This window comes from Dipodomys ordii, unplaced genomic scaffold (assembly GCF_000151885.1).
Source record: "Dipodomys ordii isolate 6190 unplaced genomic scaffold, Dord_2.0 Scaffold89, whole genome shotgun sequence".
NCBI classification, from domain to species: Eukaryota; Metazoa; Chordata; class Mammalia; order Rodentia; family Heteromyidae; genus Dipodomys; species Dipodomys ordii.
The window spans coordinates 1,273,204-1,290,733 of record NW_012267305.1 but is presented as its reverse complement, the minus strand read 5'-3'; the positions used below and the strand labels follow the sequence as shown (position 1 = coordinate 1,290,733).

General features: G+C 45.1%; 2 protein-coding genes across 2 annotated transcripts in view; both read right to left on the bottom strand.

The window, feature by feature from the left end:
- The window catches only part of Cd99l2 (CD99 molecule-like 2), a 70,155-nt gene extending 56,682 nt beyond the window's left edge, over positions 1–13,473 (bottom strand). The window contains exon 1 of the mRNA XM_013025982.1: positions 13,293–13,473. Coding sequence (XP_012881436.1) covers positions 13,293–13,359 — 67 coding nt within the window. The 5' untranslated portion in view covers positions 13,360–13,473. The remainder of the gene's footprint in view (positions 1–13,292) is intronic.
- Positions 13,474–13,775: 302 nt separating this feature from the next.
- On the bottom strand, positions 13,776–16,856 carry LOC105992839 (beclin-2-like). The gene is made up of 2 exons (XM_013025922.1): positions 15,592–16,856; positions 13,776–13,911 (listed from the first exon to the last, which is right to left on the bottom strand). The coding sequence occupies exons 1-2, from the start codon at positions 16,854–16,856 to the stop codon at positions 13,776–13,778; spliced, it is 1,401 nt and encodes a 466-aa protein (XP_012881376.1).
- Positions 16,857–17,530: the final 674 nt, after the last annotated feature.

Below are 17,530 nucleotides of genomic sequence, written 5' to 3'. Positions count from 1 at the left end.
ATTCATAAAATATCTAAGATTCAAAAACATAATTATATAACAAAACAATATAAAATCAAATAAATAGGGTAAAGACACACCAGTGTGTTTCTAATATTGGCAGAATAGATTATTTGGGCCAATGTTCTTATTAATAAGCAACTAAATGAAATTCTACTGTGCTCCATAGCACAGTGGGATGACGTCAGAGAGTTTGTTTGAAAGCTAGAAGAGGGCTGGGACATGGCCTAAGTGGTAGAGCACTTCCTGCATGCATGAGGCCTTGGGTTCACATCCCAGTACTGAAAAAGAGAGAGAGAGAAGGAAAAATAGCTAGAAAAAAACAGGTTAATATTTTCATCAAAATTTACAGTATTTTAGCATGAGACATATGTGCTTATCCTCACTCACTGTACATTTTTGACTGTTTTGATCCAAATGTTCAAACATCAAAACATCACATAGTGGCCCATAAATACTTACAACTTACATATATCAGTTTAAATATATGTGCATGAATGTATTTAATTAGCATATATTTAAGTACATATTATATGCATTACATATATATACACATATGAATATACGTTGTATATACATAAGCTCTTCTTTGGATAACTACAAAAAATAAAGTGGTTGGACTGATTTTCTTGGTGTGTTTGTGTGTGTGTGTGTGTGTGTGTGTGTGTGTGTATGTGTGAATACACTGGGACTTGAACTGGGGGTCTGGGCACTGTTCCTTAGCTTTTTTGTTCAAGGTTAGCACTGTAGTTCTTGAGCCACAGCTTTATTTCCAGATTTTTTTGGTTAATTAGAGATAAGTCTGACAGTTTCCTTCCCAGGCTGGCTTCAAAATGTGATCCTCACACCTCAGCATTCTGAGGAGCTATGATGACAGGCTTGAGTCACCAATGTCTAGTTGGATTTGAGTTTTTGTTGTTGCTAATGTTTTTTAGCATGATCTTGCAATGTGGCCTAGACTGGCTTTCAACGCACAATCTTCCTGCCTCCATTTCACAAGTACTGGGATTACAGCCACACCAGACAAAGTGGCTGATTTTTAAACTATCATATGAGGTGGCAGGAAATGTGGAGATGTAGAAGCCCACGGCATATACTGAGCATATACTAAGGCAAACACATTTTGGTTTCAGATACTTTTTCAAGGCAAGCAAAGGGCACCGAAGTCCAGGCTCTTGGCCAATACATTTTAAAATATAATAGAAAAGGCTTCCCACATTGAATTGGCACCCCAACGTATTTACCCATGGGATAAGGGTGACTTAGAAATAAAGCTGCTCCTCAAATTCCATTTCAAAAGTGTACAAAGAAGGTTGCCTAGAGACTGATGAGTCAACTAGTTTCAGGTGATTTAGCCTAATCACACAAAATTCCAACAGAAATCTCTGCAGGAAGTCACATTTATCCTACACCTTGAAGATCCCCCACATATCCATTTCAGTGTCAATGAGGAGTACATAACCACTCCCCTCTACCAAAAATAAATCCCCACAACCAAGAACACATGGAAATAAAGCACCATGAGTGTGAACCAGCAGGAAACTCACAAACAGGAAAATGGTCCAAACACTTGACCAGACAATCCATGAGAACAAATCAAATTGACAGTAATCAGGGAGATGTGAATGAAATAATGACAATATAAATCCACCTGAAGGCATATATTATAATAAAGTTGAAAATGGAAAGTGCTGCTGAGGCTCTGGGAGGCTTGGATACATTGCTAGTGGCAAGATGAACTGGTATAACCATTTTAGAGCAAACTCTGCCCCATCTCCCAAAACTTGTTTCACATATTATGTAATTAAAAACTATGCTCGTGGGTATATCCCTAGAGCAGCAAATTCAACCTTTTGACCTTAGGACCCTTTTATAGACTCAACAATTACTGAGGAACCCAAAGAGCTTTTGACTATGTAGGTTGTAACATTGGTATTTATCATATTAGAAAGTAAACCATATGGGCTGGGAAGGTGGCTCAGTGGTAGAGCACATGCCTCACATTCGTGAGGCCCTGGGTTCGATTCCTTAGCACCACATAAGCAGAAAAAGCCGGAAGTGGTGCTATGGCTCAAGTGGTAGAGTGCCAGCCTTGAGCTGAAGAGCTGAGAGACAACACCCAGGTTCAGAGTTCAGGCCCCATGAACGACAAAAAAAAAAAGAAAAGAAAAGAAAGTAAAACATATTTCTAAAGCATAAGACAGTACATATCCCATTAGTAATCAGAACCATGCTAAACTCATGATGAGAGTACAAATGACAAATGATATCGCAGTGTTATTTTGAAGATAGATGAACTTCAGAGGCCTATGAAATAAAACCCTGCAAGAATCTACAGACTACAATTTGGAATCTCTGCCCTATAGAAATGTCTACTCATCAGCATAAGAATGCTGAAAGGGCTCTTTGGAAAACTACTTAACCATCCACTAATAAAAGAATGCATTTAAATGACCATTATCCAGGCAGTAGAGCAATATATAGCAGAGAATGGGAATGGATTACAGCCATACAGTGCAAATTATCAATTGCATTATGAAAAGACACAAAACACAGGTTACAAGCATAGGGTTTCATTTGTACATGTTTAAAACACAGACAAAACATGGGCTGAGGGTGTGACTCAGTGGTAGAACACTGTCTAGCATTTGTGAGGTCCTGGGTACTAGCCCCACCACTGGAAAAAAAAAGATATTATTTAGGACTGGTTGAAGAATGAAGCAAAAACTCAGGACAGTGATTACCTGGTGTGTGTGTGTGTGTGTGTGTGTGTGTGTGTGTGTGTGTGTGTGTGTGTGTGTGTGTGTGTGTGTGTGTGTGTGTGTGTTAATCAATACAGGAACATGCATGATCAGTGGTGACACTGATTTTCACACAGGCCATGTACATTTTCCTGTGTCTGTTATATTTCACAATAATAGAAGAAAGCCTTGTACACAGTTTGGTATCATTCATTTGAAATAGATATTTTTGCGCAGAAAACAATTCTACAACACTGTATTTCAACATAGTAACGGGGACTATCTCTGGGTTGCAGGGTTTGGGTTTTTCTCTGTATGCTTTTGTGCAATTTCCAAGTTCACTACAAAGAGCACATATTACTATTTAACTATGTAAACATTGGTATTGTCACATTGTATTATAATTCTTAGCCCACTGGATAGTATGTAATTTTATCTTATTAGAGTTTAATTTGCTTCCCTGTGGTTACTAATGAGGTTGATCATCCTTTCATATGTTTATTGTCCAATTTGATTTCTTCTTTTGTGAACTGTTTGGATAACTCTTTGGCTCACTTTGCTGTTTATTTTTTCCACTGGTTCAGAAAAATCAAATGTATTAGAAAAGACAAGGTTGCCACATAAAATTGGAATTAATAAGGTTCAACATGCAAGAGATGAGATGAAAACATCGGTGGAAATTTAAGCATAAAATAACTATCTAAAGAGATTGGCAATGCGCCGGTCTAGCTGGGAAATGCTTAAGGCTCACACGGGATTTTAGGAGAGATTTCTAGAGTCAAAGGAACTGATACCAGTTCACTAAGATCACTTAGAATCAGACTTCCAATAACATGTCTCTCCTGAGGCAAAGTGATGACAACAGAAAACTTGAGTGACTCAAAAGGAATTTGGAAAATAGAGAACAGAATTACAAAGAATATACCAATCTCCAGCTGGGGATGTGGCTCAGTAGTAGAATGCTTGCCTGCCATGCTTGAGTTTCTATGTTCCAGCCCCAGTAACACACACACACACACTACATACATCTGTATGTTTGTATGTGAAGTTATACACACTGTGGAACTCAAAAGCTACACTCTAAGGTGTCCTAGAGCAGAAATTGTGACACATTTTGGTTTTAGAACTCTTTATATACTGCAAAATTATTGGGGATCTCAAAGAGGTTTTGTTTATATGGATAGGTGGACTGATACATATATATCAATGCTATATAGTGAGATGTTGACATGTGTGGGCATGTATGTGGGAGGGGGGGTGTCTACCTTAGTGGTTCTTAACCATGGAGTATCCTGCTCTCCAACACACAATGGGTACCATGAAGTCATCTCTGGCTGGCAAGATGGGAGGATGGTGCTTGTGGTGTCTACTGGGTAGAGGTCAGAGATGATGCCACTCATTTCACGGTGCACACAAGGCATCCATCTTACCTCTTGTCAACAAACCCCTTGACTCTGCAAATTCCTCTGATAACTGCACGTGAGACACTAAACAGTGTGGAGCCGGCCTTCTCCATGGAGTAAGTGCTAGGAGGATACTCAGAGCTAGCTACGTCACTGCTCACTAGCTTATGGCAGCAGTATGGCATCAAAGTAAAGGGCAAACAATGAAGACTTGGGCACAGACTGAGCGAAGTCACACAGTAACAAATACACCCAATGCAATTATTCCATAAAGAACCAGAACAGTCACAGTAGAAAGCCACATGTGAAAACCACAAGTAGCTCTCTGATCTGGAGAAGTAGGGAAGTCTCCAGGGAGACGTTGAAATCTCAGGTTTGTGTGGCACTTTTAAATCCTAGCTCAAAGTTCTAAGACACGCTCTTTGTGCAGGGCTGAGATACATGTTCCCACCTTTAATTTCAACTATCCTCTAACCTATATAATACAATGGAAAGTGATACTTTGGGACTTCCCACGCTAGGTTATAAAAGGCCGTGGGTGGGTGACACACATACCTCAAAGACTTCGACAGATATCAAAAACAAAAAAAAAATAAAAAAAAAACAAACTCAAACATAAATGTTTTCAGCAGCAGCAGTCACAAGAGCCAAAAGGTGGAAAGAACCCAAATATCCATTGCTAATTAAGTCTGTCCATTTTCTGGTATACTTTCAACCATAAGAAGAAATGTTAGCTAGGCGCCTGTGGCTCATACCTGTAATCTTAGCTACTGGGGAGGCTGAAATCTGAGGGTCACGGTTCGAAGCCAGCCTAGGCAGGAAAGTCCAACAGACTCCTATCTCCAATGAGCCACCAGAAAATCAGAAGTAGAGTTATGGCTCAAAGTGGTAGAGTGCTAGCCTTGAGCTCAGAAACAGTACCCAGGCCCTGAGTTCAAGCCCCACGACTGAAAAAAAAAAAAAGAAGTAATGTAGTGCTGATCAGTGCTGTACCATGATAGTATCTAGAAAATACTATGCCAAATGAAAGAAACCAAGCACCAAAGTGCAAACATTGTATGACTGAGTTTGTATGAATTTCCACAATGGGCAAATCCAGAGGGATAGAAAGCTGATTAGTGGCTGCCAGGAGCCAAGGGAAAGAGAGAATGGCAAGTGACTGCGTAATGAATTCGCTTTCCATTTAGGCTGACAGAACACAGTAGTGACGGTCCCACAGAGTTCTGAATGTATTTAGATGCCACCCAACTGCCTAACTTAAAACTGTCCATTTTGGACTGAAGATGTAGTTCACTCATAGAGCACTTGCCTAGAACGCATCTCGTCCTGTGTTCCATCTTCAGCATCAAAAACAGCATAGATTGTTAAGGTACATTTTTGTATGTACTCTACCACATTTGGAAGGGAGCTAGGGATGGAATCCCGGGAGGGGAAGGGAGGGAACTACATGGCTTCCATCTTGGCCCATGGAATACATATGTTTCCATTCTTGTATAAGAAGCTCAACCACAGTTCACACGCTGTAAGAAAGCACTAGCCACACAACAAGGCCTGTTTGTTATGACATATGAGAAGAAAAACTTCCAGATGCCTCCAGGCCCAGCCACGAAAGTCCTTCCTGGCTAGGACCCCAGCCACTATGCAGATAAGATGAGCCCTCCCCACTGTGTTCCTCTAAATGTCTAACCTCTGGAATGTTGTTATTCAGTGTGTTAATGGGGGCTGATTATGTAGCAGGTGATGGGGGAGAAAGGGAGTCCCCTACTCATCCAGATATCACTGCCATCATCCTGAAATCCTCATGCCTCTGAAGGCACCCCTGCTAGTTCTGACAGACGTTGCTTCTAGATCCATTGAACAATCGGCTCCTTGAGGGCAGGGGCAAGTCTCAGCCTTCTCTGCTTCACCCACAGAGTCACCTCATGAGGCTCCTGGCTCCACATTTGTTCATCCAGGCATTGGCAGACTATAGTGAGCACTTGGCTCGCTGTCTGCCTTCTAGCCCTAAGACTCACCCTGCAGACACAGGCCCCTCACCAGCAGGAAGCTCACTGGAGACTTCCTTACCCTTTGATTTCTGATTGTGTTTACCAGTTGGTTTCATAGTATCTCAAGTGCTCTTGGCAGTTCACTTGAGGGTTTTTGGTTATTGTTTGTTCTAAACCTACAGAATCCTCTGTGATCTTCTAAGAAGCTAGGTAAGGAGTTGATAAAGCAGAGTTCTGAATGGGTTGAACCTAGAAGGGAGGTGCACATATATCCAGTCCTGTTCTGTTCCTCTCTCTCTCACCCAGCTTGGGAGACCGGGACTCAGCATCAGAAAGTGAAGGTACAGTACTGGTCATGGCTGCAAGAAAGACAAGCCTATCTCTCCCTCTCCTCATCAGTATAGGCAAGAAGAGCCTACACAACAGAAACTCAATGCCTACTGGCCATAGACTTCCTGCTTTAAGCAGAGCCAAAGCACTGATGGAAAAGGGGTGGAAAAGAACCTCAGAGACAGCCAGCAGGTCACTGCAGTGAGCATGGGCTGCTCTAAAGTGACGTGCAGGCTCCAGTCTGCTTATGAAGTGGTTCCAAATCAAACCCAAGCAACAGAAGACATGTCTGTCTTCCAAGGCTCTCTACCATGCATCTCAGCGCTCACTGACTCACTAAGAACATTCATTTTTAAATCATTAACTTAAAGCATACCAGTAATTGCTGTAACTGGGTGAAATTGCAACCATCACATACTCATTTTACAATTCACATCCCATATGCATTTTACAAAAATGAAGAGAATGCTTGATTGTCAACCTGACTGGATTGATAAACACTTAAATTAGTAGCACAAATCTCTAGGGGTGTCTGTGAGGGTGTTTACAGAGATCATTGAATCCCAAGGGCTCTACCTAATGACTAGAGTAATCCCTTGATGGATTCCTATCATGATAGCATTAATGGGAGGTACTGAAAGTTGGGGACTACATAACCTGGAGGAAGTAGATCATCTGGAGCTGGAGTGATATCTTGCCATGGCCATTTCCTGTGTTCTCTCACCTTCCTGGCTACAATGAGGTAAACAGCTTCTGCTATACATTCCCCCAAACATGATGTTGTGCCTCACAACACCAAGTGACCATGGACTAGAACTAAAACCTCTGAAACGGTGAGCCAAAATAAATGTTTCTACTTACCAAGTTGCTTATGTCAGGTACTTATCACAGCAAGGTAGAAATTAGTTATAAATAAAACATCTTACAACTATATATAATTGATCTCGCAGTTCTGGAGGTCAGAGGTTCAACCTGGGTCTCACTGGGCTAAGATCAAGGTGCCAGCACAGATGACTTCTTACGAAAGCTCTGGGGAAGAAACTATTCTTTTGTTCTTTCCATCTTCTAAAGGTTGTCTTCATTCCCTACTTCCTGGTTCCTTCAAAGTCAATAAGGGTAAGACACAAGCCTCTCTCACTGTACAGCTCTGATTCTGACTCTTTTCTAATTTCTTTTCCCATATTTAAAATACTTGTGCAATTATATTGGGCATACTAAGATAATACAGGCTAAGCTTTTTTTTTTCCAGTACTAGAGATGGTATCCAGAGCCTTGCATTGTGCCATTGAGCTACATTTCCAGACCTTAGTTATTATTTGTTTTGCCAGGACTGGTGCTTGAACTCAGGGCCTCACAGTCTGGTTCAGCTTTCTAGCTTATGTCTGATACTGTGCCACACCTGTAACCTGGATTTTTGCTTGTTAACTGGATATGGAAGCTTGCAGGCTTTTCTGCTGAGTCTGACTTTAACAGTCCTCCATGTTTCAGCCTTCTCAGAAGCTAGGATTACATGCATGACCCACTAGCCCCAGCCAGCGCTTGGTTTTTAAGAAAGAGTCTTGTTATATAGGCAGGATGGCTTGAAATTCACCATATCACACTTGGCTACATATCATTTCAACTGATGCATAAAAATACTTGATAAAATATTCATAATTTACCAATACTTAGCAAACTCTGAATAGAGGATAGCGTTCTTATGGTACAGATAATACTAGCTGGGGATGGAACCTAAGGGCCTTGCGCATGCTAGGCAAGCTCTTCTACCAGTAGGCTTCATCCGAATCCCTTGGTTTCATGACAAGGTCTCTATATGTAGCCCAGACTGACCTCTTAACTCTCAATCCTGCAGTCTCAACCAAGTGCTGGGATTACAAGAGTTATCACAACATTTGGCCATGCTAACTTTATGTTAAAACCAGTTGCTTTACAATCCTAGTTCCACTTTTTATCTTATTGACTTCCCCTTTGCAACGTAGATTAGGTCTTCTCACCGTTGAACCCTCTTCCATGTGGACCAACTGCGTACAGGAAAGATTTTCCTGACTATTCTCAATAGGTGAATAGGGGATTTCGGTGTTTCTACAACATTGAGTTGCTACTCAGTGAAAAATCTGTGAAGACTGAGTCTAGGTAGGTGGAGTCCTCCATGTACCAGGCCTCATTGATACCCCAAAACAGAAGACAACTATCATACAAAGTATGCAAAGTGAAAGTAGCCATACAGTAGGAAAAGCAAACACAGCAGGTAGCAAATGGAAGTAGCGAGATGAAAATCTGTATATCTGGAAGCCATCCTTTCTGCACTCACCAGACCTCTGAGCAGCCACAACAAGATTCAACAGCAGCATCTCTATGGGTACAACTGCAGCCTTGTCTCATTGCCTGCAGATTCTGACTCAGGTGGTTTAATGTGTGTGTTAGAAAACAAACACATGGTGGTTACCTTGTGTCCATCATCATGGGATAGGACCTGTATCCATGAGGAAGGACAGAGTTCCCTTGCTCCGAGCAGGGAATAACTAGTACACATTATGGTGACTCCTAGAGCTTCTGGAACCCAAGCCTGCATGGTTAAGCAGCTCAAAGCAAACTCTGCAGGTGCACCTGGGGCTCATCCAGCTTGCTCTTGAGAGTCCAAGTCAGTGTTTCAGTTTCCACCTGGATCCCAGCACTGCTCCCACGATGCCGAACCCCAGGCTAGGATCATGTACAGCTGTTGTTCAAGGTTGTTTTGCTTAGACTATACAGTGAATTTTTCAAAAAAATGAAACTATGTTTCACACAACATAGATTTTACCCTTTGGTGTTTTTTTTTAGTGTATTCACAAGGTTGTGCAACCGTGACCTCTGCTGAATTACAGAATATTTGCATTACCTCAAAGGATCCCTTACTCACCACGCAGTCTGTCCCTTTCCCCCTCCCCAGTCTTTGACAACCAGTCATCAACTCTTTGTTTATGGATTTGTCAACTCTGGGCATTTTATATAAATAATGCTTTTCAGATTTGCACAGTGCACTTCCAAAATATGGCTTGGAATGTCTTATGTAATAGGAGCCATAATGGCAAGTAGTAACACAGCTCACTGGAAGGCAGGCACTGTGCTGATTTTTTTATATATGTTTTACCATATTTCACCCTAATGCACACCCCATGGGGTGGACAGTATAATCCCTATGTATAGATGAGAAACCTGTGACACCAAGGGTTTATATGAAAGGCCCATGACCACAGTGGCACTGTGCAGGTTTGCTTCACGGCTGGTGGTGTCCGCCTGTCAACGTGATGACTATAAGGGAATCGGCATTGGACAATTTGCCATGGCCTCATTATGCTTATTCTTGGCCACTTCTCCCATATTTTTTAACCTGCCTGTTCCCAGAAGGGACCCACTTTTCTCTATTCTGATTTAAGTGATATTTCCAGTAAGTTCCTGAACCTCTCTGGACCCCGTGTTCCATTTGGGAAATGGCCCATTCCTGAGCAAGCTGTCAATATGGGCATCAGGAGGCAGTGGGGGGGGGGTCACAGGGCTGACCTTCACAGGTTGCTACAAGTGGTGAATGTGAGTGAGGCAGACAGCTTGGGCATGGTCCAAGAATACACCTGCCAATCAGACCCCTGCTTCCTACTTCTGTAGGCACATCCAGATGACGTGCCTGTCCATAAAAGAGTTTTCAGACGCAGCAAAATACACAAGGGAATAAATTCCCCTATGTAATTAGAACAATAATGACCTGTTGAGCATCCTTTAACCTCTGGAGAGTTGAAAGCCTGTCTCTACTTGCCAGCGCCTGGTGTGACTTCACAAACCACAACTGGTTATCTTGGGAGCTTTGTAACGCTGGTGAGGTTGCTCAGTCACACCCTGATACAGACAACAAGGACCTAATGGCACTTGAGTAGGCACACCTTGAACCCACTCTAGGATTGTGCCTTAACCTTAATACAGGAAGTGTGAGTCCACAATTATGGGGTCCTACATGCATGTGCTAATGCAAAAGTCCTATTTGTCATTTCTTTTTGGACAAAAGATCCAAAAAACTGGAAACCTACTTGAAACCAAAGTTGCTCTGGCTCAATCCATTAAATTTAAACAAACAAGCAAAGAATAAATAAATAAATAGGCCAGTTCACCCCTGCCATCCTAGCTACTCAGGAAGCTGAGACATGGAAGATGGTGGTTCCAAGCCAACCTTGGCAGAAAATTCTGACTGAGACTCCATCTCCAATTAACCAACATAAAAGTAGACTGGGGGCATGGCTCAAGTGGCAGAGTCCCAGCCATGAGGGAAAAAAAATTCTGTGTAAGTTCTAAAGGCCCCAAGTTCAAGCCCTAAAAGCAGCACAAAACTAAGAAAAGGAAAGAAAAAGATCACTGGGTGGCAGTCTTATTTGTGTTGAATCCTAGTTCTATTTCTTCTGAGCTAGGTGACCTGGGTCCTCTCACTCATTTCGAAGGCAAGAATAATACTTATCTTGAAAACTTGTCAGAGCACAGCAAGCACTCAGGAGGTAGTAGCTGGTAGTAAGGCCTCAGACTTAAGAGTGACACATTCTCTTCAAGATTCCTTTGTGAATTGTGGGGCATTATCTGAACTAAACAAACAGGTTTATTTCCCCAAAGCTACTAAGTTGGAGAAGTGGAGTAGCCTGTAGGCATAAAGGCATTGGGAATATCTCATATTTAAAGATGGTCACCAGCCTGAAATCCAACAGTAACTGCCAATTAGTCACTGTGTGCATTTTAGCTATATTTCACCTCTTCTCTCACATCTAAAAAATGGTTGCACTGGTTCTCCATCTCCTCTAATATCTCAACTAGGTATAACTAGAAAAAAGCTGAAAATCTCAGAGTTGATCATTCGTATTCCACTTTTAATATTTCTGTATCATTAGAGAGAATCCAATCACATGATTACAAAAGTCTACCTTCATCCCCCTTCCCTAATCTGTGGTTTTTCACATTCTCTATTTCCTAGAGTCAACTATAGGCTGAAATTTTTACATAGAAAATTGGGGGAACAGACAATTTAGGTCTGCCCTTTTGAGTAAAATGATCAAATACTATGTCACATATTTCATACCACCCAGACAACATATGCTACCCGTGCCTTGGTCACTGTAACTACTTCAGTTATCAGATCAACTGTGAAGGCACAGAGAAAACAAAACACGAAACTCCCAGACATAGTATGTATAGGGTTCAGTACCATGTGCTTTCTGGATGAAGGGAGGGGTGTCACTCAGTGGCAGACAACTTCTCTTTCATGCACAAAGGCCCTGGATTCCATCTTTAGCATTGAATAACAAATATTTGTGGTTTCAGGCATTCTGTGGACATCTTGGAACATTTCCCCACCACCACCACCAAGGATAAGTGAGTACTGATTTATACTTTTCCCCACAAGTGTATATTAGATAGAATAAAAAATTAGCCCCAAAGGGAAAATGAAAAAATATTTAAGAATTCACATGTCTATACTATAACTTGTTTTCCTGTACTCATAGCAGCAATATGTCGAGTGGACATTTGTGCTTGTTTCTCTGTCTGCTAAGAGGTCAGTTTACAAAGACAATCTTTGTGTTGTGCACTTTGGCTTCATCACTTCCAAGAACACAGCTGACATGTCAGCAGAATGGTGAAAGGCTCTTCCTTCAGCAACTCCAGACAAACTGTCCACATGAAAAGCACTTCTGCCTCTTTTGTGCAACTATCTTGACTTGTACTGGACAACTCTCACTGTGTTCCTTGTATATGAAATAAATTTTAGTAAGAACTAGGATAGAGTTCTGTTTTTTTTGTTTGTTTATTTTTGGGGGTTTTTTGTTTTTGTTTTTTCCTGAGGTCATGTCTTTCACTGGCTGGATTTGCTTTCTTTGTCAGGAAGCTCAAAGCCTATTCCCTGGTAAATGCCAATGTTTTCCTTAAATCCCTTTCCTGAGATGGAGATCAGATATAAACAACTGTAAAAATATTCTGCTGGTACTTGCTTATGGCCCTATTTTTAACTAGAGTGCATTTATTCTAAGGAGGTGCTTTTCAAAGTGAGATGTACCTGTGAATTACCTGAGATCTGATCGTTAAAACGATAAAGAAAATACTTAGTGTGACTCAGTGGGTCACGGGTGGGGCACAAGATGCTACATTTCTAAGTAGGTTCTGAAGATGCCCCTGAAGATGCCAATGCGGCTGGGCCTTGGATCACACTTTTAGCGGCACAGGTGTAAAATAACAACTTGTTCCCTTGATTCAGTGAAATTTCTCTCCCCGTCTACATCCTCCATGTCCCTGACACACATGACCAAAGGCTCGAAAACTGGGCGCAAGCCAAGAGACCCTTAGTGAATCCCTTAGAACCAACTCTACCCCACCCTCACCCAACGCAAGCTGCGAGATGGACAGTCAGCAGGACACAGGAAGCCGTCCAGGTGCTTTAGCTGAGGGTGGCCTTAGAACAAAATTTGAAAGTGACTGCTTTTTGCACGGTTTTCCCTAAGGTAAAGTCCTGGGGACAGCTGTTGTCACCAGTGGTGGCAATTGCTTGTTCGGGATTTTAGAGAATTGCCATCCGGATATGTCTAGCCCAGCACCAAGAAGGGTCCCATCCTCGTGTCCAGCTGACACGGACCTCAGCCGATTTGGCAAGCTTGGCCTGGATCGTGGCCCTGGGTTCCAAACAAACAGGTCGGACTGCTGACCGGCACAGCCGCGGCCACAGGCCCTGGAGGCTGAGGGTGGAGTGCTCATGCGCAGAGCGACCCCCCCTAGGCCCACTGGGCGAGTTCCCTGGGTGCCTCCCCCTTCCCCCCTCCGGCTTGCCTTACCTCTGTGGACCAGGGTGGTCAAGGAGAACGCGAGGCAGATAAGGAACGCCGACCGCCAGGCCACCATGGTTGGGAAGCGGCGGAGGGGCCCCAGAGGAGCACAGTTCGCGCTGGAGGCCTGGAGGGGGAGGATGAGGAGGAGCAGCAGAGGAGGAGGAGCTTTGTCCCCTCCGCAGGGCCCCGCCCACAGCTGGCACGCGTGTGGTATCGCCCTGGGAGGGTGAAGGCAGCGTGGTGCTAGAGAGTCAGCAACTGGAGGCCATAGGGCGGGGACTTCGGGGGGCGGGGCAAGACTGCAGTCTAAAGGGCGGGGCCCAGGGAAAAGGACGGGGTGGGGCCGGTCGACTCCCAGTGGCTTGGGCAGTGACGGTTGGGTGACGCGTCTGCTTGCCGCTCACAGACCCTTTCCTACCCGAATCCTCTCAGTTTGGCCCAGAGCAGTGCGTCGCCAGGGGGCGGGAAGCGACACCATCAAGCGATTATTCAGGAGCGGGAACCCCAGGCGGCGCACAGGCCAGCTGCCAGCCATGTGACCTTGGACCGGGCTTTTCCCCTTGGGTCCCCATTCTCTCCACGGGCTTCTCCAGCCACCGCCCCACTCGCCGATCGGTGCAGAAAGCTATAGGGAAACCATGTGTAGACACTAAAGAAAAGGACCGTTTTTCTGAGGTGGCTGCTGTGGCGAAGAGCTGCCCATGTGGATGGAGACTAGCTCAGGCTCCGGCGGCAGGCACGCGAAGGGGCCGGGGAGGATGGGGTAGGCTCAGCAGGCTCAGCCGGGACAGTGTCAACACCCACTCAAAAACGTGCTCCACGACAGATAAAGGAGCTGCAGGCCCTCCTGCAACTGCAGTCCATGTTAGGAACCAGGAGAAATCCTAGGTCCCCTGCAACCTCGAAGGGAACACTCTGAAGACCAGCCCCAACCGCTAGCAGCTTTTCAGGACAAAGGGAAAGCGCATTGCTCTCTCCCAAGTGGCAGGTTGGCAGCGACGAGCCTGCCCTCGCCATTATGTAGCATAAGCTGTGCTACGCCACACCCACGGCAGGGGGCGGCTCCAACCCGACACACGCTCCCCGCCCCCAACCATTCTGGGACTCCTGCGAGACAACCCCCCCCCCACTGTGATTCCCGCTGTTCCCTCACCTTCCATTCGACCGCGAACATGTTTACAGCTTTGATTCTCTTCCTCGCCCCCCCCCCACATGGAGCTTGAGCTTCATCTGAATAATAGAAGAGGGGGGAAGCAAGTAGAGGTTCCTAGGGGGTCAGCTCTAGCCCCATAGTTCAAAGGGGCACACAAGGACTAGAAAAACCAGCCAGGAAGCCTCCCAGCCATATGCTACCTACTGAGCCTGCTGAGACCCAAAAGGATGAAATGTGATAGCCTAACACACAGGGGACATACAGCCAGTACTACCTGGAATTCTTTTTAAAAAAAATCATAGACTGATACATTTATTGGAAGTTTCTCAAGACTGAAGAGAGCTTCCACTATACCTTGCCATAAAAAAGCAACCAGTAGCCGGGCTCCGGTGGCTCACGCCTTTAATCCTAGCTACTCAGGAGGCTGAGATCTAAGGATCGCGGTTCAAAGCCAGCCCAGGGCAGGAAAGTCATGAGACTCATCTCAAATAAACCACTAGAAAACTGGAAGTGGCACTATGACTCAAGTGGTAGAGCGCTCGCCTTGAGCTGAAAAGCGCAGGGACAGCACCCAGGCCCACAATTCAGGCCCCACGATCGACAAAAAAAAAAAAGCAAGTAGTAAACTCAATGTGAATCTTCTCCCTTGGCTGTCCCTCAGTGTCTCACAACAAACACTAGCTCTCCAATTTTTCTCTCATCAAAACATTATACCTTAGTCATGTAACTGTAACCCCTCAGTACAGGATCTTTACAATAAAATTTTTAAAAAATTAAAAATGGACCTCTGTTTTTTTCTCCCTACTATCCCGTCTCCCCTCATCTCCAAGTTAATTCTTCCCCTCTGGTGGAGTTGAAGGAGTGAGGAAGCACAAGCAAGACGAACGTGCGTTAGGAAGGAAACAAAGTCTTTTGGTTTGCTCCAGAAAAATACCTTTTATTTTGTTTTCTACCACTTGAGCCACGGCTCCACTGGAAAATACTTTCTTGCGTGCCTCTGGTGCTTGATTACAAATCCAGGGCCTCTCAAATATTTTTAAATGACTGTTTGGTACCAATTCTTTTGAATCACAAGCATGCTGTACTCTTTAGTGTTACAATCTGATCATTTCACAGTATTTTACAACACAGAAAAGCTATTTTTGACTGTACCTTTCTGAGGCCCAAGCAAGACTCCACTTTAAATTGGCAAGCAGGAATTTGAGAGCCCGTGTCCACTCTTCCACCGTGTTGAGGTGAGTCCGGATAGAGTACCACTCCCTGCTGACCTTGGCATCCTCTAGCGTGCCCATCTCCGGGTACATGCTGTAGGGAAGGTACAAGCCCCCCCGGCCCTTCTCCGCCTCTTCCTTGAACTGTTGCATGCAATCCAGGAAAGCCATCATGGCGCGATCAAATGTGTTTTCCAAGAAAACATTCTGCTTCCCATCGGAGAACAAGGGCAGCCGGACACCGTCACCCGTCAGCGACTTCAGATAGGAATGGTTTCCACTGGCCACAAGTTGGTACCTCTGAAACTTGAGTCCAATGGTATTGGCGAGGGCGAGGAGCAGCAAAGCCACCTGTCCCCAGGCAGCGCTGATCTCCGTCCAGCTCACGGGGACATGGGGCAGGTAGCCCAGCCTGAAGTTATTGATGACGCCCAGGGGGCCCTCCTCCCAGATCTGGAAGGTGACATCGAAGATGCTGGTGGTGCTCAGCTTGTCCAGCTGGCCCCGGGCGTACCTCAGCTGGTTCTCCACGCTGCTCAACTGGTCCGTCAGTTCGAGCCGTTGCCACTCCAGGGTCCGGTATTCCTTCTGGTACTGCACGGCCTGCTGGTGCAGCTCGGCCGTCTCTGCCTGGGACTCCTGGAAGTCATGGGCCACTTGGGCCCAGGCCTGCTCAGCGTCCGCGAGTTCCTCCATCAGCAGGGCCTCTGCCCGCTCCAGCTCCTGCAACTCTGCCCAAAGCCAGGTGTTCAGAGCCCTCCTCTCCTCCGGATCCACTAGCAACTCCATCTCCAGGGCACGCCTGTAGGCCTGCCAGTCCAGCTTCGCCTGCGAGAGCTGAGTGTCCAGTTGCTCCAAAAGATGGTCAGTACACTCCTCGCAGAGAGGGTGTTCTACCGCTTTTTTGCCTGACAGGATGGCAAAAATGTCTAGCAGGGTCTTCTGGATGCTGCTCAGAGTTCTGAGCGACACAGCATTTCCAAGCAGGGTGAACTGGCTAGCACTGGCCCTGGATTCTCCACCCTGGCCAGCCAGGGCTCCACTGGAGGCGCTGGCCCGGAGTTCTGGGCAATCACTGGCTTTGGTGGACAAACTGCCATGCCCTGGGGCTGCTTCAGGCATCTCTGTGGGCTCCCTGGGTCTCAAGGGATGTCCACAGCAATGACACATGAAGTGCATGGAAAACAGGGCAGAGGGCTGGGCCATTCTGACTGACTTCTTGGTTGCTAAGCTTGTGATACTTAAGAAGTTTTTATTTTCCTCAGAGAGTGGTTCTTTTTACATACATCTTACTTGGAATTCTTTTTTTTGGGGGGGGGGGGAATCACTCATGAGGCTTGAACTCTGGGCCTGGGAGCTGTCCCTCAGCTCTTCAGTTCAAGGCTAGCGCTCTACTACTTGAGCTACAGTGGCACTTCTGGCTTTTTTTGTGCTTATTGGTGCTGAGGAATCGAACCCAGGGCCTCACACATGAGAGGCAAGCGCTCTACCACTGAGCTACCTTCCCAGCCCTTCTTGGAATTCTTAGACACACGGTGCTGCTGTGAACTTGAGAGGTTACCACTGCCTTCCTGGCTGCGGATATGCCCCCAACCTCTCCAGTAACTCTGGGTGCTCTAGGCCATTCTCTTGCCCTCCCTGCCCTCAGCACAACTAGCTATAGCAGAGGGACATCAGATTTCACAGTTTCAAGGGATCTGATGGGTGAACTGTCATATACTCACTGGTGTGAAGATGCACAGCCTCAGAACAGACCTCACCTCAGGCAACAGCCCATGTACACAAACACTGACTGAATTGAATCTCACTGAAACTTACACCTGAAACCTACCAGCCAAATATCTGCCACAAAGTTGCTGCCATATGGCTGTCTTCTAGTT

What these genes read in the sequence shown, in the direction of transcription:
- LOC105992839 (XM_013025922.1), bottom strand. Translation starts at nt 16,856, where the DNA reads ATGGCCCAGCCCTCTGCCCTGTTTTCCATGCACTTCATGTGTCATTGC. An exon ending in CTTGCTTGGGCCTCAGAAAG is followed by an intron (nt 13,912 to 15,591) that starts GTACAGTCAAAA and finishes GTTTCCCTATAG; the next exon opens with CTTTCTGCACCGATCGGCGA.